Source organism: Odocoileus virginianus, chromosome 7 (assembly GCF_023699985.2).
Source record: "Odocoileus virginianus isolate 20LAN1187 ecotype Illinois chromosome 7, Ovbor_1.2, whole genome shotgun sequence".
Classification (NCBI taxonomy): Eukaryota; Metazoa; Chordata; class Mammalia; order Artiodactyla; family Cervidae; genus Odocoileus; species Odocoileus virginianus.
Genome location: NC_069680.1, coordinates 40490495 through 40517536, shown reverse-complemented (window position 1 = coordinate 40517536; position 27042 = coordinate 40490495). Strand labels below are relative to the sequence as shown.

At 37.2% G+C, this 27042-nt stretch overlaps 1 protein-coding gene across 2 annotated transcripts in view; it reads left to right on the top strand.

Moving 5' to 3' along the window:
• PRKG1 (protein kinase cGMP-dependent 1) overlaps nt 1-27042 on the top strand; it is a 1335516-nt gene that overhangs the window by 1095595 nt on the left and 212879 nt on the right. For both annotated transcript variants that reach the window (XM_070470571.1, XM_070470570.1), the window contains exon 7: nt 12342-12436. In XM_070470571.1, coding sequence (XP_070326672.1) covers nt 12342-12436 — 95 coding nt within the window. The remainder of the gene's footprint in view (nt 1-12341; nt 12437-27042) is intronic.

Below are 27042 nucleotides of genomic sequence, written 5' to 3'. Positions count from 1 at the left end.
TCTGCAACCTCGTGAACTGGAGCCCACCAGGCTCCTTGGTCCATGGAATTCTCCAGGTAACAACTAGAATGGGTTGCCATTTCCTTCTCCAGGAAATCTTCCTACTCAGGGAAGGAAACCAGGTCTCATGCATTTCAGGCAGATTCTTTACTGTCTGAGCCACCAGCAAAGCCCTTATATTTCTAATTCTTTGCTATCATGAAATGGTATGTTTATCCTGAAGATGAGTTTCTGACAGACTTTTGTGACTACTGTCTTAATGCAGATTACAGCACTGCCTCAAAGAGGTGGTTTGGAAGAAGTTTCAGCTGAAGACAAGTGTATTAGTGGTGCTATCTTTTGAGTTTTGTAATATGTATGCATAAAAATAGCATGGAAATCACACCACAGGAACTGACTCCCTTGGTAGTATTTAAGAGTACTCTAGGGGTTCTGGTAGAGAAGTAGTGAGAATATATTGGAATTTTTTTGACACATCCAAGATTTTTTAAAACCAGGCATACATTTTTTTCCCTAACTTTGTTTTTCAGGTCATGCAACTTAGCTTCCATGATTATTAATTACATAATAATATATGTTTGATTAGTATGTTAATTATGTGTATTCTAATATTACTGTATTAAAATCATTATATTAAGTTTTAAGAAGTAGAAGGTGAACACACATAAGTCCCAATGGGAAGGAACAGAGAATGAAAAGAGTAATGAGAGTAGGTTCAGGAGCAGATAAATAAGTTGTAGAATTGAAAATTTCTAAACCTGTATGTTTTGTTTAGTCTACTTGCTTTGATGCACATTTAAAAATTTATAAAGGATAACATGGCAAAGATATTTACCTTGTTACCACCAAACTGGCTTTTCCTTAGAAAATGTTATGAAACAGACATTGATACAAACAGAGGCCATACAACTACAAATGGATATCCTCTTCTTTAAGTTCATTTCCCCTTGTTCAAGTTGATCTATAAGACCTCCTAGAACTAACACCCAAAAAAAGATGTCATTTTCATTATAGGGGACTGAAATGCAAAAGTAAGAGTCAAGAGATACCTGGAGCAACAGGCAAATTTGGCCTTGGAGAACAGAATGAAGCAGGGCAAAGGCTAACAGAGTTTTGCCAAGAGAACGCACTGGTCATAGCAAATACCCTCTTCCAACAACACAAGAGAAGACTCTATACATGGACATCACCAGATGGCCAACACTGAAATCAGATTGATTATATTCTTTGCAGCCAAGGATGGAGAAGCTCTATACAATCAGCAAAAACAAGACCGGGAGCTAACTGTGACACAGCTCATGAATTCCTTATTGCCAAGTTCAGCCTTAAAGAAAGTAGGGAAAAATACTAGACCATTCAGGTATGACCTAAATCAAATCCCTTACAATTATACAGTGGAAGTGACAGATTCAAGGAATTAGATCTGATAGAGTGCCTGAAGATCTATCAATGGAGGTTATTGACATTGTAAAAGAGGCAGTGATCAAGACCACCCCCAAGAAAAAGAAATGCAAAAAGGTGAAATGGTTGTCTGAGGAGGCCTTAAAATAGCTGAGAGAAGAAGAGAAGCAAAAGGCAAAGGAGAAAAGGAGATATTATCATTTGAATGCAGAGTTCCAAAGAATAGCAAGGAGACATAAGAAAGCCTTCCTCAGTGATCAATGCAAAGAAATAGAGGAAAACAACAGAATGTGGAAGTCTAGAGATCTCTTCAAGAAAATTAGAGATACCAAGGGAATATTTCATGCAAAGATGGGCACAATAAAGGAAAGAAACGGTATGGAACTAACAGAAGCAAAGGAGATATTAAGAAGAGGTGGCAAGAATACACAGAAGAATATACAAAAATGATCTTCATGACCCAGATAACCCAGATAATAATGGTGGGATCACTCACCTGAAGCCAGACATCCTGGAATGTGAAGTCAAGTGGGCCTTAAGAAGCATCACTATGAGCAAAGCTAGTGGAGGTGATGGAATTCCAGTTGAGCTATTTCAAATCTGAAAAGATGATGCTGTGAAAGTGCTGCACTAAATATGCCAGCAAATTTGGAAAAGTCAGTAGTGGCTGCAGGACTAGAAAAGGTCAGTTTTCTTTCCAATCCCAAAGAGAGGCAATGCCAAGGAGTGTTCAAATTACCACACAATTGCACTCATTTCACATGTTAGCAAAGTAATGCTCAAAATTTTCCAAAGCAGACTTCAATAGTACATGAACTGTGAACTTCCAAATGTTCAAGCTGGATTTAGAAAAGGCAGTAGAACCAGAGATCAAATGGCCAACATCCACTGGATCATTGAAAAAGCAAGACAGTTCCAGAAAAACATCTACTTCTGCTTTATTGACTCTGCCAAAGCCTTTGACTGTGTGGATCACAACAAACTGTGGACAATTCTTAAAGAGATGGGAATACCAGACCACCTGACCTGCCTCCTGAGAAATCTGTGTGCAGGTCAAGAAGCAACAGTTAGAACTGGACGTTGAACAACAGACTGGTTCCAAATTGGGAAAGGAATTCATAAAAGCTGTATATTGTCACACTGCTTTTTTAACTTATATGCACAGTATATCATGTGAAATGCCAGATTGGATGAAACAGAAGCTGGAACCAAGATTGCTGGGAGGAATATCAATAACCTCAGATATGCAGATAACACCACCCTTATGGCAGAAAGCAAAGAAGAACTAAAGTGCCTCTTGATGAAAGTGAAAGAGGAGAGTGGAGAAAGTTGTCTTAAAGCTCAGCATTCAGAAAGCTTAAGATCATCGCATCCGGTCCCATCACTTCCTGGCCAATAAATGGGAAAACAATGGAAACAGTGAGAGAATTTGTTTTCTTGGATTCCAAAATAACTGCAGTTGGTGACTGTAGCTATGAAATTAAAAGATGCTTACTCCTTGGAAGAAGAACTATGACCAATCTAGACAGCATATTAAAAAACAGAGACATTTTTTTTGCAACCAAAGGTCTGCTAGTCAGAGCTATGGTTTTTCCGGTAGTCATGTACGGATATGAGAGTTGAACTATAAAGAAAGCTGAGCACCGAAGAATCGATGCTTTTGAACTGTGGTGTTGGAGAAGACACTTGAGAGGTCCTTGAACAGCAAGGAGATCCATCCAGTCCATCCTAAGGAAATCAGTCCTGAATATTCGTTGGAAGACTGATGCTGAAAATGAAACTCCAATACTTTGGCCACCTGATGCGAAGAGCTGACTCATTTGAAAAGACCCTGATGCTGGGAAAGATTGAAGGCAGGAGAAGAGGACGACAGCGGATGGGAGGGTTGGATGGCATCACCAACTGGACGGACATGAGTTCGAGTAAGCTCCAGGAGTTGGTGATGGACAGGGAAGCCTGCTATGCTGCAGTCCACGCGGTTGCAAAGAGTTGGACATGACTGAGCAACTGAACTGAAATGAACTGAAGTTCCTTAATTTAAATATAATGCATTTTTAATTTTTTCATAAAGCACATTTGCACAAAGATAAATAATCATAAATTAATCTTCGAAATATATTTTTTCCTGCCGTTAAACCCATACAAACTGTTTTCTAAAATGAGGCAGGATGCTGTGGTGAAGTCCAAGTCCCTGATGATGCCTCAGGAAGAAGCTGAGATCTTAGTTCTCTGTACTTTCAATCCATCCATTCCAGTTGCATGAAAACATGTCTTGTACCCCCATCAGACTATAAAGCACCCAAGAATTCACAGTTGAACATGAAAAATATCTCTGATAAAACTTTATGCATATGTCCTTGCAGTTGGGTTACATCAAAAAATCTCTCCATAAATGCATTGAACCAAAATTGAGTAAGAGTTATAGACAGAACTTCAGAGTTGGAATAATGATTGAGACGCATTTTGATTTTGTTTTTATTCTATTCAATATACCTTGTATGCTACCATTAGAAAAAATATATCAAAATTTTTTTTATTAAATGCCACTTAAAACCACATGGCTTTGCTTAGAATTAACAAGTGCTTAAGCATCTTATTTAAACAGATTGGCTTAACACAATGTTTATTGTTGTTCAATACTGAAAGTATCCTCTGATAGAAATTTTGTGTGTCTATGTATATATGTGTGTCTCAGGATGAAACATGAGAAGCATTTCATTTTAGATCAAGAAGAAAATAAAGATGCATATTATCCCCATTTCTGTTCATTGTGGAACTAAACATCCCAACCACTGAAGTAAGTCAAGAAAAAGATATAACATTTAAAAATGAAGAAGTAAGATAGCAATTAATTACAGATGGTATGATTTTAGTTTCTTTTGTTTTTATGTAGACAGATAAATTATTAAAATTAATAAACGCTTAGCTAGATCAATGTTGTTCAGCACTTTTTCCTTTGCTATATTATATCTTCAAAACCTAACAGAGTAGTCATCAGTTCCACTCACTATCTAAATTAAAATTAACTAACTTAAAATATTCAGCTTCTTAGTAGTAGCAGTAGCCACATTGCAATTGCTGAATGTTGCTATTGTTGACTATTGGATACTGTACAACTAGACACTTTACTATAAATTTTGAAAAAGCTGAATCATTCAATAATATCTATCATATTAATACTCAAAAGACAAAGTCATATTGTCATGTCAGTTGATGCAATGAAAGCATCTGACATGTGTAACATTATGCTCAATAAAAACTCTCAGAAAATTAGGAATAAAAGAGATCTTCCTCAAATTATTAATTGATAGATACAAAGTACTTACAGCTAACATCATACTTAATACTGAAAGCAATCAGTGGAGAAAGAGCAGTCTTTTCAGGATATGGTATTTGAATGATTGGTTACCCATAGGTGGAAAAAGTAAGTCTTGACCTAAAGTTCATAGCTATAATTAATATATTTAAAAATATAATTAAAAATATAATTAGTAGATTTAAACATAAAATGCACAACTGTAAAACTTCTACAAGAAAATCTTTATGGCTTGGCTTAGGTCGAAAGTTCCTAGCCATGACACCAAAAGCACAGTCCATAAAATAGACAAACAAAACATAAATTTGGCATTAACAAAATAACAAACATCTTTTGTGAAAGACACTTTTATTATGAGAATGAAGAGGTAAACTAAAAACTGAAAAATGTTAGCAAATCACACACCTGGCAAAGTGCTTTTATTGAGTCTATGTAAAGAACATCCAAAAGTCAATTTAAAAAACCAGACTATCAAATTTTTGACAAATGGACAAGGCCCTTGACTAGGCATTTGAACAAAGTATATATAAAGATGACAAATATGCATGTGAAAAGATATTTAATGTTATTAATTATTATTGTTCAGTCTCTCAGTTGTGTCTGACTGTTTATGACTCCCTGGACTACAGCACACCAGGCGTCCAAGTCCTTCACCATCTGCTGGTGTCCATCAGTTGGTGATGCCATTCAACCATCTCGTCCTCTGTCGTCCCCTTCTCCTCCCACCTTCAATCTTTCCCAGCATCAGGGTCTTTCCTAATGAGTCAGCTCTTTACATCAGGTGGCAAAAGTATTGGCGCTTCAGCTTCAGCATCCAATGAGTATTCAGGATTGATTTCCTTTAGGATTGACTGGTTTGATCTCCTTGTAGTCCAAGGGACTCTCAAGAGTCTTCTCCAACACCATAGTTCAAAAGCATCAATTCTTCAATGCTCAGCCTTCCTTATTGTCTAACTCTCACATCCACACATGATTATTGGAGAAACCATAGCTTTGACTACATAGACCTTTGTTGGCAAAGTAATGTCTCTATTTTTAATTACTAATTTTAATAATTAAATTATAATTACATATAATTAAATTATAATTACATTAATTATTAGGGAATTGCATATTTAAAACCATGAGATACCATTGCGTGATTAATAGAATAGCTAAAATGAAAAGAAAAAAAAATGGTGACAATCATGAGTACTGGTGAGGATGCGGAGCAACTGCATCTCTAATACTTTACTGGTGGGAATGCAAAATGGTCAAACTATTTTGAAACTATACAGAGTTAAATAAGCAATTACCATATGACCTAATATTTTTACTTTTTGGTATTTATTCTAGATAAATGAAAACAAAACTCAAGCAAAAATAATGCATCAATGTCTATAGAATCTTGATTCACTATCACTCAAAATTGAAATGTCCTTTAGTGGATGAATTGATACATTGTGGCACATTCATTCAATGGAACATTACTCAGCAATAAAAAGAATGAGCTTCTATATAATGTAACGAGTGAATCTCAAAGGCATTATAAGTTAAAAAAAAAAAGCCAGTCTCAAAAGATTAAATATTTTATTATTACATTTACCTGACATTACCTATAAGATACAACATATGCTACAAAACAGACCACTGGTTTCTAGGGGCAAGACTTGGGTAGGCTGTGACCATGAACTCATAGCATGAAGACATTTCTTAAGGTGACAGAATTGTTCTACATCCAGTTATAGAAGAAGTTAAGCAAATCTATGCAGGTATTTCGGCTTCCCAGGTTGCTCAGTGGTAAAGAATCTGCCTGCAATGCAGAAGAGGCAGGAGATGCTGTGGTTTCCATCTCTGGGTCAGGAAGATCCCTGGGAGGAGGGAATGGCAACCCACTCAAGTATTCTTGCCTTGGAGAATACCAACTGAACACATACATGCATTTGGGCTTCCCTGGTGACTCAGATGGTAAAGAATCTGCCTGCAAAGCAGGAGACCTGGGTTTGATCCCTGGGTTGGAAAGATCCCCTGGAGAAGGGAATGGCTTTCCACTCCACTATTCTTGCCTGGAGAACTCCATGGACAGAGGAGTCTGATGGGCTACAGTCCATAGCATGGTAAAGAGTCAGACATGACTGAGCAACTAAAACACACACATACATGTATTTAAATTCATAGGACTCTCTGCTAAAAGAATGGCAAAAGTCAATGTTACTTTATGATCAATTTGAAAACTACATGTATTTCTAAATACCAGTAAACTCAGTTAAAAGTACAATTTTTAAAATGTGTAATTAATAATGATTTCCAAAATCAAGTACTTAAGAATATAGCTAACAGAAAGTATTCAATTTGTTTAAGAAGAAAATTTTATTTAAAGACACTAGCAAAAGACCAAAATGGCTAAAACATTTGAAAGGAATAAGAATATATTGGGGAGAATTACTTTAGTAGATATAAAGACTCATTGTACCGTTAAAGTAATGAAGCAAATGTAGTCTTAATTTTATTAAGAACTAGGTAAATATGTCAGAATAGGTATAGTGAGCTCAAATAAAGATCCATGATCTATGGAAACTTGATTTGGAACAGCACTGGTTAATACATAAAACCGGATCACAGTATACATAAAAGTCAATTCCAGACCTCAATGTAAAAGAAAAAAATAGAAAAAAACAAAAGACAATGTGGGGAATATCTCTATCAAGTTTGGATAGGGAAGAATTTCTTAAATGAGAATTCTAAAGCATAATCAATAGGAATAATGTGGTTAAATATGATCACATTTAAATTAATAACTTTGGTGTGAAGCATCATAAATGCAATAAAAAAAGTACAGTCTTATGAATCAATAAAAATAACAATCAGTTCGATAGAAAAATCAGCAAAAATAATAATCAGATACATCACAAAAAATACTAATGGTCATAGAATAATAAAAGCAACAAGTGTTGATGACAATGTAGTACAAAATGAACTTTCATTCACTGATGGTAGAAATGCATTAATAAGTTGTTGTGACTTCTTTGTACCAAGACTAGTCAATACCTAATGAAAGAGAAGATGCATGTACTTTATAACCTTGTTCTTCATTCATTAAGTAGTGACCCTAATGAAACACTTACCCATGCCTACCACAAGACATGCAAAAATATTCATGAGTAATATTGTTAATAGTGCAAAACTGAAATATAGCAACAATAAACCTGAAAAAACTCACATATATATAAGAATTAATAAATTATATAATATTCATATAATGGCATACTATACAAACAGGAAATAAACCACAGCCACATATAATTAACATGGATGAATTGAATAAGTCAAATACAATGCTGATCAAAAGAAACAAGTTGAAGGATATGTGTGGCATGATATTTATATTAAGTTTAAAGCCAAGTAAACATATGGTATTTTTGCATGAAATGAGGTGCATGTGAGTACATGCACAGACACTCACTAAATTAGAAGTACCAGAAATAGAATCATGAACATAAGTTTCACCAGAGACATTTGTGGGAGAGGGTGGGCATATAGTGAATGAGATTCTGATTCATGCCTGTATTGCACAAAAGATTCAGTTGTCAGACTCATGGGAGTCATAGATCTTACCCAACTGAATTTAACTAATGACTCAAGGGATGCAGGCAAGCTTCAAGCTCAGAAAAAGTTTATTTCCTTGTATATGCCCTAGATGATCAGATATTCCTCTTAAAAGTGTTTTGGTTTTTTTTGTTTGTTTGTTTTTTACATTAGGGAACACTTTTTGGGTATAATAGGACCAGTTTTTTAGCAATATGTGCAGAACATTACTTGAAAAGGGAGTTGCTTTGATTTGAGAACTCCTCATTCTTATATTGTATTAATCACACAGGTAGGAAAATGTTTACTTAACCCTGTTTTCCAGCTGGGTCTGCCCCCACATATCTCTGATTTCCATATTTCTTTACAATAAACATTGTTTTGCTTATAAAACCTGCTGAATCTGTACAAAAACATTTTTGTTGTTGTTTTTGATTAAACATGTTGGTTGAATACACTGATATTATTGTATTCATTCTTTATTCTGTATTCATTCTTCAATGAATAAAAGATTTTGGATTTTAAGTTTAAATTTATGTGTCCCATTTAAAATATCTAATTTCTATTTTGATTCCTAATTTAAAAATTTTATACATAATTTTTTAAATGTTCCAAAATTTTAAATTATAAGACTTTGCATATGTTTTATAGAAAAATTAATATATAGATAAGTAAAGGGATTATAAAAATATACACCTCTTTTATCTACCTGGAACTAAAAGTGATTTTGTTCTAAAAAGCACTTCATGGCAATAAAAGCAATAGTAGAGATATGGGATAATTACAATCAAAAGCATGGAATTTCTGAAATAAATGAGAGAAATGGAACAAAGAGGAAAATAAGGGGAAAAGAACCAACTTTTGGGGGCACTAACAGTTAGGATGCTCTTCATTGATGCTCTCATTTAGTAATACATAGCACAAACACATTCAAATGAGATAACTCTCTCATTTAGAGGGCAAGATGGTTCAAATAGACTAAATATCTCTGAAACTCCCTAACTAGCTCCCTTCTACAGTTTTGTGGACCATAAATCACTTTGTAGTTTAGGTAAAAAGACTACATATACGGATCAAGGTTAGAAAGCTATCTCTGTATAATATAACTTTTTCTACCTCGGATTGTGTTTTTGTTTTTGTTTTTAAGAATTAAAGATGCAAATGTTCATAACTGGTGTCTGCAAACTGGTGTCAACTGGTAAAGAATCCCCCTGCAATGCAGGAGACCTGGGTTCTATCCCTGGGTTGGGAAGATCCCCTGGAGGAGGGCATGGCAGCCCATTCCAGTATTCTTACCTGGAGAATCCCCATGGACAGAGGAGCTACCTGGCAGGCTACAGTCCTTGGGGTTGCAAAGAGTCAGACGTGACTGAGTGAACAAGCACACAGCACAGCACACTATGTATACAAAGAAAAACAGTGGAAACTACAACTTTAAAGGAAAACTTTTATTCTTGCTCTTTGAGATGCTTATTTTTTTTTCACATATATGAACTGTAAGGAGATAGATTTTTCTCATATTTATCATAGAAGCAGAAAGTGGTTTATTCTATAGGTGAACCAATTTTTACATCTCTAGCATTTCAGTAACATGTTTTGTGTTTTTTTTTTTTTTTTTTTTGGCTGCACTGGATCTTTATCGCTGTGCATAGGCTATCTCTAGTTGCAGTGAGCAGGAACTTATACACTGCAGGTGGGACATTCTCTAGATGGAGTGCACAAGCTTCTCATTGCGGTGGCTTTTCTTGCTGCAGAGCAGGGCTTCTAGGGTACACAGTTTTGGCGCTGGGGCTTAGCTGCCTTGCAGCATGTCGGATCTCCTTGGATCAGGGATAGAACCCATGTCCTGTGCATTGGGAGGCAGATTCTTAACCACTGGACCACCCAGGAAAATCCTCAGTTAACATGTTTTTAAAGAACATTTCAAAACTCACTGAAATTTCTCCATGGCTTGCATAAGTCTGCCAATTTGAATTTATAATCATTTGTGTTACCCAAATGGTAAATATACACTTATAGGTGTTCTTATATCTAATTTGAATTAATGAGCTTAACTTATGTTATATTACACCTTAGTTCATGACTTATTTTTAACAACCAGGAGGATTGACAGAAATAACTTTTCTGAGTTGTTTCATTGTGAAGAGAAAGCTGAGGTTCAGAAATGAAGCAATGTATCAATGTTTGTCAAACACTAATCTTTTGAAATGCAGATTTACAAAACCCATTCATTCAGAACCTCAGGAGTAAGAGTCAAGTGAGTTCAGTAACCTTATTTTAAACAAGACCACCACCCTCCAACACACACAGATACACACACATAGAAGTTTGAGTACCACTAGGCTAGTTTATTTCCAGTTACATCCATGAAATCCTCATTAGTATGTAAATGAATATCTCTCTGATACAGCTTAGTGGTAAGTGTTAAAAACTGCATTCCCATGGTTTTGAAACACCTTATGGAGGAGTAATCAAATGGATCAGTGGAGAATAATAATTGAATTCCCTCCACCTTGCATAGACCTTCTTAATACTTATAAAAATTTTGGTCTTTGACATCCAATCTCTAAATTAAAAAACCTGAAGCATAGTATTTTTAAATGTGTTTAAGTGTCTGGCATTGTCTCAAGAAATTAGTTTTTCTACTTCATTACATTTTTCAGGAAGGTGAATTTTAACTATTTAACCTTTCTTTGACACATAGCCAGTATTATGAGTATTTGTAGAGCTTTAGAGGGAAGTGAGGAGAAGGCAATGGCACCCCACTCCAGTCCTCTTGCCTGGAAAACCCCATGGACGGAGGAGCCTGGTGGGCTGCAGTCCATGGGGTCGGGAAGGGTCAGACATGACTGAGCGACTTCACTTTCACTTTTCACTTTCATGAACTGAAGAAGGAAATGGCAACCCACTCCAGTACTCTTGCCTGGAGGATCCCAGGGACGGGAGCCTGGTGGGGTCTATGGGGTCACACAGAGTCAGACACGACTGAAGTGACTTAGCAGCAGCAGCAGCAGAGGGAAGTGAATTAACACAAAGGTACAATTTACTGCATTTGTGTCTTCATTCATGCAACAAATACATTGGCTTTCCATGGACTTCATTCATGCAACAAATGCATTTGCTTCCCAAGTCCTATATGGGTAGGGAAATTTTGTTATAATAGTAATGAAGCTTTTCTGTTCATGTAATTAACTGTTTTTTATTGAGTGCTTACTATAAATTATAGAGAATGCCAAGAAATGCTCATTTCTTTGATTAGCATACTGTTTATTATGGTAAAATAAAGACGTATATGTCATTTATATATCTTCAAAAAAGAAATCTTACTGAATGAAACAGATCATGAGGATGACAGAAAGGTAGAGACCTGCAGGAAGTCTTTATGAAAATGTAATGAAGCTTTGAATGAATCCTAATGAAGGATTCTTCTTAGCAAAGTGATAAGCATATGCTAGAGAAACTGGGATGTACACGTAAAGGTGTATGTTTAAAAAAGTCAAAAAAATGGAGACAGTATAAATGTACATCTGCAAGGCAACTGATAAATAAATATGGGATGAAAGAAGACACCACAACATTAAAATGAATGAACTAGATTTATACATATAGTAGCATAGTATGAAAAATTAAAACGTCAAGAGAAAAGTGTAAGTTGCAGAATGATCCCTACTGTATTATGCTATTCATATATTTTAAAAACACATGCATATAAACACGTATAAAAAACTGAAGGAGCACTCATTAAATTCATCATAGTAATTGCTTCATAGAAAGTTGGAAATGGGAATAGTGATGAGGATTTGAGTGAAATTCAAATTTCTGAGTAATTTATTGTTTCTGAACAAAAGCTTCAAAGCATAACAAAATATTTCGGGTTATTTCTTGGGGTGCATGGGAATTTGTGATACTATTCTTTGTCCCCTCTAGTGATAATGTACTTTTTCTCTTCCTACAAATAAATTAAAAAAATAAGAAATGATGTGAACATCATTAACTAGTGTTTATTTGATCATCCAGTATGTATGCAGTGGATATAGGCTTTCATTGTTTCTCTTTCTAGGTTAATGTCACTCGTGAAGACTCGCCAAATGAAGACCCAGTCTTTCTTAGAACCTTAGGAAAAGGAGATTGGTTTGGAGAGAAAGCCTTGCAGGGGTGAGTAGATTACATGTTACAAAGTTTTTGGTTGAGTGCTACATAAATGTTTTACATATTGAACTTCTAACATAATGGGTATTTAGTTCTTATTCTACCATCAGACACAGACCTTTGATGATCCAATTTTATCCATTTCCAGCTGAACTTAGAATCTGTTTGGGTAGGCTTTGGAATTGATGGTTAACTTATGTAATAAATTATTTTATTTCATTTGATTTGATAACAATTCTCCTCAATTGTAATCTCTATAAAGACTTTAAAGAGCGGGAGAAGTCTCTGCAAAGCCTGTTATGTTTGACGGTTTTACTTGAAGTCATATAGGAAGATGACTGGTTGAGAATTTTGAAATCCCTAAACCTGACTGTACAGACAATACATCAGAAGGCAATGAAGCCTTCTGTGGTTCACCTCTGGGGTTCTGGGTGGTGGTTGTCATCTCTGGCTCTGGTCGTGGAGGTGGAGGAGGAGGTGAAAGGGAAGGTAATGAATATCCTCCTTCACTGTGGATGGGCTTGAAAGGCTGGACTTTTAAAAGTGTGACTGCAGGGGCACTGAAATTCTACTTGTAAACTCAACAGTGAGCATTTGGAATGTCTCCCCATATACAACTGAAGAAAAACCCAGTTGACTTTGTACCATTCATCTTACAGAATGCATGACAAAAAGACAAATACCTACCAATGTTTCCCAGTAAGCAGCACATCTCAGTTATCTGTCTAGTTATCTATCTATCTATGAGACTTTTCAAATTATATAAGCCATTTGAATAACTAATAACCAATAAACATTTATTTTTGTATCAAATTCCAGGTGAAGGTGTGTATACTAAAGAGATAGCAATAGAACAATTCCTAAAATATTTGGAACAGTCAGGTTTGTTTCCATTTCAAATTATGCCTTTGTTTAAGAGATTGCATTATAAACATTTTGCTAAAAAGTATTCAGGAGTTTTTATTTTTAAAACCACGCAGTCGGCAGGTTTTATTTTCTCTCTTACCATTTCACAGCTACAGAACTGAAACAGATCCTGATAAATCATCTTACTCAGGGCACATTACCTTATGAAAATTAAGAATTAAATGCATTTGATTTTCTTTTTTCTTTACTGAGACTGTTTGATTCCTATTTGATGAACAGATACTTGCCATTAGATATTTCCAATGGCAAAGTTGAAAGAACTACTACATTCAATGTGAATATACAAAGGAAGGCAATAGATATCATCATCCTAGTATAAACTGAAAAAAAAATACCATTTGTACTTTAATCTTGCTTTCTCTTGATTATTATTATATATAGAGGATTCTCAAGAATAATATTACCTGATTTCATTGGTCCAAGATTAAATACCTCTGTGGAAAATGTCCATTTCAAGCAGAGGCAAAGAAATAGAAACATTTCAATCATTTCTGATTGAGATCACAAGTGAAATACCAGAAAATAAAACATAACTGATAATTGACAGATTTTTCTGTTGTAAATTATTGTCAGTGAATTTTGGTGCAAACTAAAGAAAGTTTTAGAGCAAAAACACCTTTCCAGAATGTGTCTCAAGAAGTAAAGTTGGGGATATGGTTTACAGAAAAGTTACAAAATTTTGCTCTCATATCAAAATTTAAGTTAATGGTAGTCCATCTGGGCAGCTCCAAAATCACTGCAGATAGTGACTGCAGCCATGAAATTAAAAGATGCTTACTCCTTGAAAGAAAAGCTATGACCAATCTAGACAGCATATTAAAAAGCAGAGACATTACTTTGCCAACAAGTTCCATCTAGTCAAAGCTATGGTTTTTCCAGTAGTCATGTATGGATGTGAGAGTTGGACTATAAAGAGAGCTGAGTGCCGAAGAATTGATGCTTTTGAACTGTGATGTTGGAAAAGACTCTTGAGAGTCCCTTGGACTGCGAGGAGATCCAACCAGTCTATCCTAAAGGAGATCAGTCCTGAATATTCATTGCAAGGACTGATGTGGAAGCTGAAACTCCAATACTTTGACAACCTGATGCAAAGAACTGACTCATTGGAAAAGACCCTGATTCTGGGAAAGATTGAAGGCAGGAAGAGAAGGGGGCAACAGAGGATGAAATGGTTGGATGGCATCTCTGACTTGATGCAGATGAGTTTGAGTAAGCTCTGGGAGTTGATGGACAGGGAAGCCTGGTGTGCTGCAGTCCATGGGGTCGCAAATAGTCAGACCCGACTGAGTGACTGAACTGACTGACTGATTCCATCTAGATGGAATTCATTCTAGCATGTGATTGTTCTTATGAACTGTCTGGTGCCAAATCTGTCTCTGCACATATTCAGTCCTCTTCACTGGCCATCTCACTTACCCCACTCCATCATTTCCCATTACACCTACCCTCCAACCTATCCTCAGCTCTTTTTCATGCCCTTTACTCTCATTTTCTCACCACTCAACCTGGCTTTATCTGCCTTCTCTACCTGCTGCTGCTGCTGCTGCTGCTTCTGCTAAGTCACTTCAGTCATGTCTGACTCTGTGTGATCCCATAGATGGGGAGCTGATCAGGCTCCCCTGTCTCTGGGATTCTCCAGGCAAGAATACTGGAGTGGGTTGCCATTTCCTTCTCCAGTGCGTGAAAATGAAGTCGCTCAGGCGTGTCCGACTCTTAGCGACCCCATGGACTGCAGCCCACCAGGCTCCTCCGTCCATGGGATTTTCCAGGCAAGAGTACTGGAGGGGGGTGCCATTGCCTTCTCCACCTTCTCTACCTATGTCCTCTTAATTGTCAGGAATGTGCTACTTATATCTTAGAATGATTTTTCTCTTCTGTCTTCCTTTACTCAGCCATACTTCACTGCTCAGCCATACTTTTACACTGTTGACCACCCTCTCCTTCTTTGGAATTCTTATCCTTTGAGAGCCCTGCAATTATTAGCAAATTGTTAGCACTTTTTAGAATTTCTCATTTCATTTCCTAAAATTCACCATTGTTTTATCCTCAGTTCTCTCTATGACATACATGTTTTTATACATCCAGATCTATGACTGCCTATTTTCTTGATGAAAAGAAATCCCAAATGCTTATATTCTTATTTGAGCTCAGTATCTGACACTTTTCAACTCAATGTATACTTGTTGAATGAACGAATGAGTGAGTGAACAAATGAAGCTCCCTAATGATGTTCAGTCTTGCAATCCTTTCTGCAGTTGATCACTTTCATGACCTGTCTTCAATTGATCACTTTCATGACTTGAATTAGTCTGATGGTGGATAAGGGCTTATCTGCCAGTTGCTTCCCTGGTGGCCCAGATGGTAAAGAATCTGCCTGCTATGCAGGAGACCCAGGTTTGATCCCTGGGTCAGGAAGATCCCCTAGAGAAGGGAATAGCTACCACTCCAACATTCTTGCCTGGAGAATTCCATGGACAGAGAAGCCTGGTGGGCTACCATCCATGGGGCCGAAAAGAGTCGGGTGCAACTAACACTTTCACTTTGTCCCAGCCCTGGTGACTTAGATGGTAAAGAATCTGCCCGCAGTGCTGGAGACCCGGGTTCGATCCCTGAGTAGGGAAGATTCCCTGGTGTAGGAAATGGCAGTCCACTCCAGTATTCTTGCCTGGAGATTTCTGTGGGCAGACGAGCCTGGTGGGCTACAGTCCATGTGTCTGGCAAAGAGTCAGACACGACTGAGCAACTAACACTAACAAGAATTTGTCAACTCACTTGACTATAGATGGCAGCCTGGTAATATATTATAAAGGAATAAAAATAAGGTGAGTAAAACCAGTGCAATCTAGAAAACCTTATACAATGAGGGCAGCAATTACTGAGCTCCAGCTCATTGCTGGTTCTTTTTTTTTTTTTAAGAGAAAACAGAAGAAAAAAAATGGATTCTGAAAAAGATATGTGATTTTATAACTTAAAAAATAGCTCTGCTATCAAACAGAACATTTCTGCAAATGGCTTGACCTGTGAGTTGCCATTCTGTGACTTCTGTCAATCTGATATGCCACTTTAAAGCTCTGTAACTAGATTCCAGTGAAGGAAGCCTATTAGTTTTATCCTTGTTATTTCCTTGTTTTGATTATTTTTTGACATTTTAATGTTTTGATGTTCTAGTCACTAACTTGGTTTTCCTTGTATGCCTGTGTTATTTTTTGATCTTTTCTTTGAATTTCAATGTTTCACACAAGGAATTCTGACTTTTCACAAATCAGATTGATTTGTTTCACTGTTCCCCTGCAAATAACTTAAAAAGTTATGTAACTTTAGGATATAAAGTCTTTTGAGCAGCTGTGTATATATCCTTTTGAGTAATACCTATGCTTCTTTGGAAGCCTTATGATTTTTATCCATGGAAGACAAATTTTATAGTTAGCGTTCTCTGTGTTGGTGTAACATGGCATTTCAGATTTTCATTTTCTCACAAATAAATTTTGTGTGTACTAGGAATTTTTGTTTTATTTTCCTGAGGATGTTCCAAGGATAAGTATTGACAAATTGGTAATATTGAAATTAACCCTTGACCGTTCTTTTTAAATTTAAGAGTGCCAAATACTAGTTTTGGGCTTCCCAGGTGGCACTAGTGGTGAAGAACCCACCTGCCAATGCAGGAGACATAAGAGATGTGGACTCAATCCCTGGGTCAGGAAGATCCCCTGGATGAGGGCATGGCAACCCACTCCAGTATTCTTGCCTGGAGAATCCCATGGACAGAGAAGCTTGATGGACTGCAGTCTATGAGGTCGCCAAGAGTCAGACACGAATAAAGAGACTCAGCAGCAGCAGTAGTAATATTAGATTGACTAAACACACACAGTATATAGTTGAGTGACAGAGCTGAAATGTAACCTCAGTAACCCAACTCTGGAACCCCACTATGATATGGCGATTCTCTCTCTAGAATTAACAAGCTTCATTTCTTTTTGGATGGAGAACAGTAGTCATAAATCTAGCTATCCTATAGTCAACATTATGGACATTCACTAACCAATAGAATCTTATTTCTAGAAAAATTTGGTTTACTTATTGCTTTCCCTTTTTTTGGTCGACATAAAGTGAATTATTCAAGTATTGCTCGGATTAAGCATTATTTTTTGCTGTGATAATGGTTTTTTTTACACCAGAGGGCAAAATGTTTTACTCTTTTTAGAAGTACTTCTTTATGTACATGAAAACTAAAATTGTGTTTAGGGGAATTTACTTCAGGTATAGTCCAATAAGTCATAAGTCAATCCCTCCTCACTCTGACATACCATTGCTTTAGGATCTCTACTTGACTTAAAATCATGTAGAATTCACACTGGCATCAGGTAATGTCAAATTCTAAGCCAATACACACTTTATATCTATAGTAATGGATATAAGCCCTGGTTGAACCTGAGAGAGAAAAGATTGAGTTCCCACTTGTCCCACCACCCCCCACCCTGCCCCTTCCCCTAACACTTGAGTCTTCAGCACAGCATATGCTTATGAGTTCCAGCTCAAAAGTCAGATTGCCTTGGTTGGGATCCACTCTGTCCTTTATAGATTTTGAGTCCCTGAGAGGTTCTCCTTTGATCTTACATGGAGATGATGATTATGCCTAATTTTGCAGGTTGTTGTGAGGAATAATCAAGTGGATATTTATAAAGCATTAAAGTGAGTACTTAGAATTTAGATTAGTGCTCAAAAATATTAGCTATCGTCACCACCACCACCACCATCATTATTTTTATTTATCATCAGCATTGCTAGTCCCAAGAATGTCCTGCTGCTTCTTGACTCAAGTTTAGAGCATTTGGTCGAATTGGCATAAGCATTAGATTTTGAATCATCCACTTACTGAGCAAGCCAATTAATCTCTCTGGGTCTGAATTTGTAAACTGAGCCAGTTGAAGTAGATGATGCCTAAGTTTCCTTAGGTCACAGCTTCTGAGTCTCTTGAGACTTGACCTCTCCAACTGGAACAGACCCTTGGCTGCCACATGCAGCCATGGGTCCCTCTGTTAAATGGTGACATTTGATAGCAGACCTCTGTCAGCAAGGCTCCTCCCTCCAAGAACTCTCCCAACTGTTGTCTGTCATTCTAAACACCTAGGCCACATGCCAGGCCCTTCCTTGTTAATACAAAAAAGAATAAACCTTTTCTCCATATCACCTCCAGCATTTAGTGTTGATAGATTTTTTAAAGATGGCCATTCTAAGGGGGGTGAGGTGATACCTTATTGCAGTTTTGATTTGCATTTCTCTAATAATGAGTGATGTTGACCATCTTTTCATGTGTTTGTTGGCCATCTGTATATATTCTTTGGAGAAATGCCTGTTTAGGTCTTCTGCCCATTTTTTTTGATTTGGTAGTTTATTATTTTGGTATTGAGATGCATGAGCTACTTGTATATTTGGAAATCAATCCTTTGTCTGTTGCTTCATTTGCAATTATTTTCTCCCATTCTGAGAGTTTTGTTTTATAGAGGACAAACTTGTGGACACAGTGGGGGAAGGAGAGGGTGGGACAAATTGAGAGAATAGCATGGAAACATATACATTATCATATGTAAAATAGATAGCAAGTGGGAATTTGCGGTGTGACACAGGGATCTCAACCAAGTGCTGTGACAACCTAGAGGGGTGAGACGGGGAGGAAGATGGGAGGTGGGCTCAGGAAGGAGGGGGCATATGTATACCTGTGGCTGATTCATGTTCATGTATGGCAGAAGTCAACACAATATTGTAAAGCAATTATCCTATAATTAAATTTTTAAAAGATGAATAAACCAACTGAATTTAACAGACATTAGTATTCAGTTCAGTTCAGTTGCTCAGTCATGTCCAACTCTTTGCGACCCCATGAATCACAGCATGCCAGACCTCCCAGTCCATCACCAACTCCCAGAGTTTACTCAAACTCATGTCCATTGAACCAGTGATGCCATCCAGCCATCTCATCCTCTGTTGTCCCCTTCTCCTCCTGCCCCCAATCCCTCCTAGTATCAGGGTCTTTTCCAGTGAGTCAACTCTTCGCATGAGGTGGCCAAAGTATTGGAGTTTCAGTTTCAGCATTAGTCCTTCCAATGAACACCCAGGACTGATCTCCTTTAGGATGGACTGGTTGGATCTCCTTGCAGTCCAAGGGACTCTCAAGAGTCTTCAACACCACAGTTCAAAAACATCCATTTTTTGGTGCTCAGCTTTCTTCACAGTCCAACTCTCACATCCATACATGACCACTGGAAAAACCATAGCCTTGACCAGACAGACTTTGTTGGCAAAGTAATGTCTCTGCTTTTTAATATGCTATCTAGGTGGGTCATAACTTTCCTTCCAAGGAGTAAGTGTCTTTTAATTTCATGACTGCAGTCACCATCTGCAGTGATTTTTGAGCCCCAAAAAATAAAGTCTGACACTGTTTCCACTGTCTCCCCATCTATTTCCCATGAGGTGATGGGACCAGATGCCATGATCTTAGTTATCTGAATGGTGAGCTTTAAGCCAACTTTTTCACTCTTCTCTTTTACATTCATCTAGAGGTTTTTTAGTTCCTCTTCACTTTCTGCCATAAGGGTGGTGTCATCTGTATATCTGAGGTTATTGATATTTCTCCTGGCAATCTTGATTCCAGCTTGTGCTTCTTCCAGCCCAGCGTTTCTCATGATGTACTCTGCATATAAGTTAAATAAGCAGGGTGACAATAAACAACCTTGAGGTACTCCTTTTCCTATTTGGAACCAGTCTGTTGTTCCATGTCCAGTTCTAACTGTTGCTTCCTGACCTGCATACAGGTTTCTCAGGAGGCAGGTCAGGTGGTCTGGTATTCCCATCTCCTTCAGAATTTTCCACAGTTTATTGTGATCCACACATTCGAAGGCTTTGGTATAGTCAATAAAGCAGAAATAGATGTTTTTCTGGAACTCTCTTGCTTTTTTGATGATCCAGTGGATATTGGCAATTTGATCTCTGGTTCCTCTGCCTTTTCTAATACCAGCTTGAACATCTGGAAGTTCACGGTTCACATATTGCTGAAGCCTGGCTTGGAGAATTTTGAGCATTACTTTAATAGCATGTGACAGGATGCAATTGTGCGGTAGTTTGAGCATTCTTTGGCATTGCCTTTCTTTGGGATTGGAATGAAAACGGACCTTTTCCAGTCCTGTGGCCACTGCTGAGTTTTCCAAATTTGCTGGCACATTGAGTACAGCACTTTCACAGCATCATCTTTCAGGATTTGAAATAGCTCAACTGGAATTCCATCACCTCCACTAGCTTTGTTCGTAGTGATGCTTTCTACGGCCACGTGACTTCACATTCCAGGATGTCTGGCTCTAGGTGAGTGATCACACCATTGTGATTATCTGGGTCATGAAGATCTTTTTTGTACAGGTCTTCTGTGTATTCTTGCCACCTCTTCTTCATATCTTCTGCTTCTGTTAGGTCCATATCATTTCTATCCTTTATTGAGCCCATTTTTGCATGAAATGTTCCCTTGGTATCTGTAATCATCTTGAAGAGATCTCTAGTCTTTCCCATTCTGTTGCTTTACTCTTTCTTTGCATTGATTGCTGAGGATGGCTTTCTTATCTCTCCTGGCTATTCTTTGGAACTCTGCATTCAAATAGGAATCTCTTTCCTTTTCTCCTTTGCTTCTCTTCATTTCACAGCTGTTTGTAAGGCCTCCTCAGACAACCATTTTGCCTTTTTGCACTTCTTTTCCATGGGGATGGTCTTGATCCCTGTTTCCTATACAATGTCGCGAACCTCCGTCGATAGTTCATCAGGCTCTCTGTCTATCAGATCTAGTCCCTTAAATCTATTTCTCACTTCCACTGTATAGTCATAAGGGATTTGATTTAGGTCATACCTGAATGGTCTAGTGGTTATCCCTACTCTCTTCAGTTTAAATCTGAATTTGGCAGTAAGGAGTTCATTATCTGAGCTATAGTCAGCTCCTGGTCTTGTTTTTGCTGACTGTATAGAGCTTTTCCATCTTTGGCTGCAAAGAATATAATCAATCTGATTTCGGTGTTGGCCATCTCGTGATGTCCATAGGTAGAGTCTTCTCCTGTGTTGTTGAAAGAGGGTGTTTGCTATGACCAGTGCGTTCTCTTGGCAAAACTCTATTAGACTTTGCCCTGCTTCATTCCGTACTCCAAGGCCAAATTTGCCTGTTACTCCAGGTGTTTCTTGACTTCCTACTTTTGCATTCCATTCCCCTATAATGAAAAGGACATCTTTTTTGGGTGTTAGTTCTAAAAGGTCTTGTAGGTCTTCATAGAACCGTTCAACTTCAGCTTCTTCGACATTAGTATTAGAAGTCTGTATTTCCACAGTTTCTCCTCTCATGGACCGTGATCTAGGACAAGTTAACTAACATTTCTTAATCTGCTTTTTAAAAAACTAATAATAACACAAATTATAATAAATCTTGGACGTGACGTTTTAATCTTTTGCAGTATCTGAATCTGATTATGATTTATTTATTTGGAAATGAAATATTATAGATGCCATTCAAGCCTCTTTTGTATCTCCCCCAGTACTGTCATTTTCTGATCCTACCCCTGTACCATGAAGATAGAATAGAAAGAATTGAGATTTTTCAGTTGCAAGGCTTGGGTTTCTGTTTCTCTCAAGGAAAACCTTTTTTGAGGCTTACCTGGAACAACACTCAGAGTCTTATCTAAAACTTGTGTTTTGCATGAAGAAATATTCCAGGACTTATATAGGGCTCCATCCCAGCTGCGGTCTTGATCAGGTCATAGCAGGACTCCTTCACCTGCCCTTCATGAGCTCTGTTGCCAAAGCTCCAGCTCATTTCTCTAACCATAGGACTCCTCTCCTCTCGATTTCCTGCACCTGAGACTTTTAGGGTTTTCCTTTTCTTTACTTCTTTGTCTTTCATGTGGTAAGGATTATGATTAACACGTGAAAATTTAGTGAAAATTACTCTTTTTGAGGATTATAATGGATTATCTATGAAAAATGTAACAGAATGTCTACTGGGATTTTTTTCCTTTTGTCCTGGATTTGTGGCTTAAAGGTCCAAAGCTAAAAAGCTATCAGTACTTAGGGCCAGCTTCATTCAGCACAACTGATTGGGAGGAGCCAGACTTGCTTTATTAGTATCAGTCCTTCATCTATAAGATGGGACATGTAGGGATATCTGAGTTTGGCTTGTTGGGAAGAGCAGTGGCCTCAAAAGAACTGGTTTCCTCAGTTCTCTGGTCTCAGCTTTCTTTGTTGTTGAGGATTTACAGATAAACAGGAAATTAAAATAGAGAGTGAGCTCAATGATGTTGTGGGAGAATCCCAAAATGTCATATCATTTTTGTTATATCTCCATCCCCAAGCTTTTTCCTGAACTCTGAACCCACAATAGAGTTGGAGTTAGACATGTCTATAGGCACATCTACTTAGACATCTCTTATTTACTTTAGATGGCACTGAGACAAAACTGAATTCATTTTCTGTCTACCACCATCCAAGTCTCTTCCTTTCAGTGATCCTATTCCAGTAAGTGTTTCTCAAACCAGACATTTAGAAACTATCCCTGATTCTCTTCTTTCCTAAATATCCTAATCATGGACAATTAATCCTATTGATTCTACCTTCTAAATTATTCTCAACATCACCTTTGTCTTGCCATTTCACTGCCACTCTTCTCATTATGGCCACTGTTCTGATTAGTTCTGATTAATTCTCTGCCACCTGGGTTTCTGTAGGTCCTTCTAATTGGTCATTGAGTCCAGTCTTGCTAACCTCTCATCCCTTCCATACTCTATGATAATTTCTCAGTATTGGTTTCTAGGGTGGCCACGATAACTACCACAAATTGAATGTCTTAAAACAAAATATGTTACTTTTTAAAAGAATTCTGGAGATTCAAATCAACATCAACATGGACTTATGTCCTTTGAAAGCTCTCAAGAAGAATCTCTGCTAGCTTCTGGAGGCTGCCAGCAATCCTTTAGGGCTTTTCTGGTAGCTCAACTGGTAAAGAATCCACCTGCAATGCAGAAGACCCTGGTTCAATTCCTGGGTCAGGAAGATCCCCTGGAGAAGAGATGGGCTACCCACTCCAGGATTCTTGGGCTTCCCTGGTGGCTCAGATGGTAAAAGATCTGCCTACAATGCAGGAGACCTGGGTTCAATCTCTGGGTTGGGCAGGTCCCCTGAAAAAGGGAACAGCTACCCACTCCAGTATTCTTGCCTGGAGAATTCCATGGACAGAGGAGCCTGGCAGGCTACAGCTCATGGGGTCGCAAGGAGTTGGACACAACAGAGCGACCTGTTGTTTTCTAGGCACTTAGAGTCAGGGTGTGAACATATTCTCTCACGTCGTAACATAAATATGTCCAGGATACAATACTTTATTGAGCTTTGATGTCAAGGAACCCACATGATTGCGCATGGTAATCATATCTTGGTTTTAAAGAAGCTATATTACATACAAAATATAATTACACACCCAATTCCCACCCCCCCACCTCCACATATACACAGCTACCTCCTCACACACACACATCTTAAATTACAGATAGTGGTATGGGAACACCCTTGGCCTAGTCTATACACACACACACACACACACACACACACATGAGTTTAATTACATCAACACAGTTTGAACACATGCTCTCTGGACTTTTCCAAAGAATAGCTTCACCTGGAAAATAAAATTAGTTCTAGAAAACAATTTTGTTGTTGTTTGAATTTACTTGATAATCTTGTAAATGCTTTAGTGTGCACTGTGGGCACATATATATCATTAGTAGTTGATTTAGATTTTATAATTATCAGTAACTGATCAGTAACCCAAAATTTTTGTAGATGATTGGGGAAACATCATAGAGTTTTAGTGCCTTTCCATAAAATGTTTTCTTTATCCCTGTTGTCTTAAATAAAAGGTCATTTCAGTGGTAGAAATTGAGCTCTTACAAAACAATTCAGTTCCTCATTGTTATTCTCTGACAGGTCATTCAGACAGATAATTTCCTTCAGGTGCCATTAGATAAGAAAGTATAATGTAAATTTGAAAATCTCTTCAAAAACAGATATTAAGTATTTCACTTGAAGCTAATTTCCTTGTTAATGAACTCAGCTAGTGTTTTGTGTCTGTCATTTTTATTCTTTCTGAGTTTAGTGATTGCTTCTTAATTTTTTCTTCATACAGTGTAGAAGAAAAATGACTTGTTATCAATCATACTTTAGACAGGCAACAATGATTTTAATTAGTTAGATTCATTGTCATTACACTAATCTCTTATTATGACTGAAAATCTGTTTTAAAACTCTCTGAATATTCTTGCCAAAAATTATCTTTGAATGTAACATTTAGTAATGTATTTTGATTGAGACTGTATCCACATGAAACAAGCATTTCCAGACATATTAGCTTCACATTGTTCTCATTTCTCATTCATACAATGAAATGGGAGTGGGAAATGAAACAATGCTATGTGGTAACTGTCTCCCCCCATGTTCCAGGCATTAGAGCAAGTACAATAAAACTTTTTTAGGACATTTCAAGTAATGTTTAAGGGGCTTCAGGTTCACCACTTCTTCCCAGGGCCATGTTCAAGTATGTCAATAAATATCTATATCTATATTTTAATCTATAATTTAATCTATATTTTATCTATATTTTATCTATAATTTAATCTCAAAATTTAATCAAATAACAGATACTCAAAGATTGAAAAAATACCATTTATAGCAGCTTAAAATTATGAAGTAATTAGAGATAAATTTGAAAAAAAGATGTGTAAAACCTATAGACTGAAAACTATAAAACATTTACAAGAGAAATGTTGAGATATACTGTGTTTGTTACATCACTTTCATGCGTTATGAGACTCTGTATTGTTCTCTCAGATTGGTGTGCATGTGTGCGTGCTAAGTCGCTTCATTCATGTCTGACTGTTTGCAACTCTGCAGACTGTAGCCTGCCAGGCTCCTCTATCCACGGGATTCTCCAGGCAAGAATATTGGAGTGGGTTGCTGTGTTTTCCTCCAGGAGATCTTCCCAACCCAGGCATCAAACCCATGTCTCTTATACCTCCTGTATTGGCAGGTGGGTTCTTTACCACTAGCACCACCTGGGAAGCCCCCCAGACTATATGGAGAAATCTCAAATCTCAATAATTAGGAATCAGCTTAACTTTTAAATAGTCAAATGATTTAGACAGGCATTTTATCAATAAAGAGAAACTGACCACAAATAAGCATATGAAAATTTGTTCCCTGTGGTTTGTCACTGGGGTAATGCAAATTAAAACCACAGTGCATTTTGGAATATCTAAAATTTAGAAGATGTTGGAGAGGATGTGGAGCAAGTAGAAATTTCATATACTGCTGGGAGAGTAGTGATGAAAATGGAACAATTACTTCTGAAGACAGTCTGACAGCTTCTTAAAAAGTTTACCTGCCACATCATTCATCTATTCTATTCCTATGAAACCCAAAAGCTTATATCTATACATAGTCTAGTCCACATATGTTCATGACAGCTTTATTTGTGATATCTTCAAACTTAAAACCACCCAAATATGTGTCAACAGATGAATGGATAAATAAATCATGTACTTTTGAGCAACAAAAACAATAAAGTATTGACACTCAACATTTGACAACACAGAGGGATATCAAAGTAATTATGATGAGTGAAATAAGCCTGATAAAAAGAGTAAATACTGTTTCCTTCCATTTATGTAAAATCTAGAAAGTACCAACTAATCTATAGTGACAGAAACCAGATCAGTGGTAACCTAGGACGGGGAAAGACCCCTTCTTTCTCCAAGAGGAAATTGGCGTTTACAAACTCATGAGTTAATTCCCTACTTCACCCTTTTTCTGAACAAAAATGTCATTGACAGTATGGATCTATACATCTAGGTAAATAAGGTCAATACTAATTAAAGAAATAATACATAAAGTATATATTTTACATGTTTATTATTGTACTGCCTAAAGTCATCTGAAGTAGCAGTGATCCCCACATTCCACATGAGGAAATGTAAGATAAACTATTAAGACCAGTTAAACCAGTGTGCCTATATGCAGCTACAGTACATTATGCTATAAGATTTTTTTCTTTTTTTCTATTTATTTTTAATTGAAGGATAATTGCTTTACAATATTGGTTTGATTTCTGCTATACATCAGGATGAATTAGCCATAAAAGTACATATGTCCCCTCCCTTTTAAACCTCCCTCCCACTTCCCACCCTTTCCCACCCCCTCTAGATTGTTCCACAGCCCCAGTTTGAGTTCCCAGAGTCATACACACTGTAATATTTTTAACTTAAACAGCCTGCACTTTAAGGGTGTCATGCTCTACTGACTGAGCTAGCTAGGCAGGTACATGCACTTTAATTTAACTCTCTTAAATTTGTCTAGTCACTCTTAGCAAAAATGTAATATTGTTTGGTGCTGAGGTGTTTCAAGGTAAATAAGACTGATTTACTGCCCTCCAAGACACTGTGCAAAGTACTCTTACATATGTTATTATATTTCATACTTATATCAGTCATTATTGGCCCCATTCTATATGTGGCAAAACTGAGACTCGGTGAGGTTTAAGTTATTTGCACAAACAGCCAGGCAGCCAGAAGCTGGGTTCAAACTGAAGTCCTTTTGATCCTATGATATATTGCCTTTTCAGT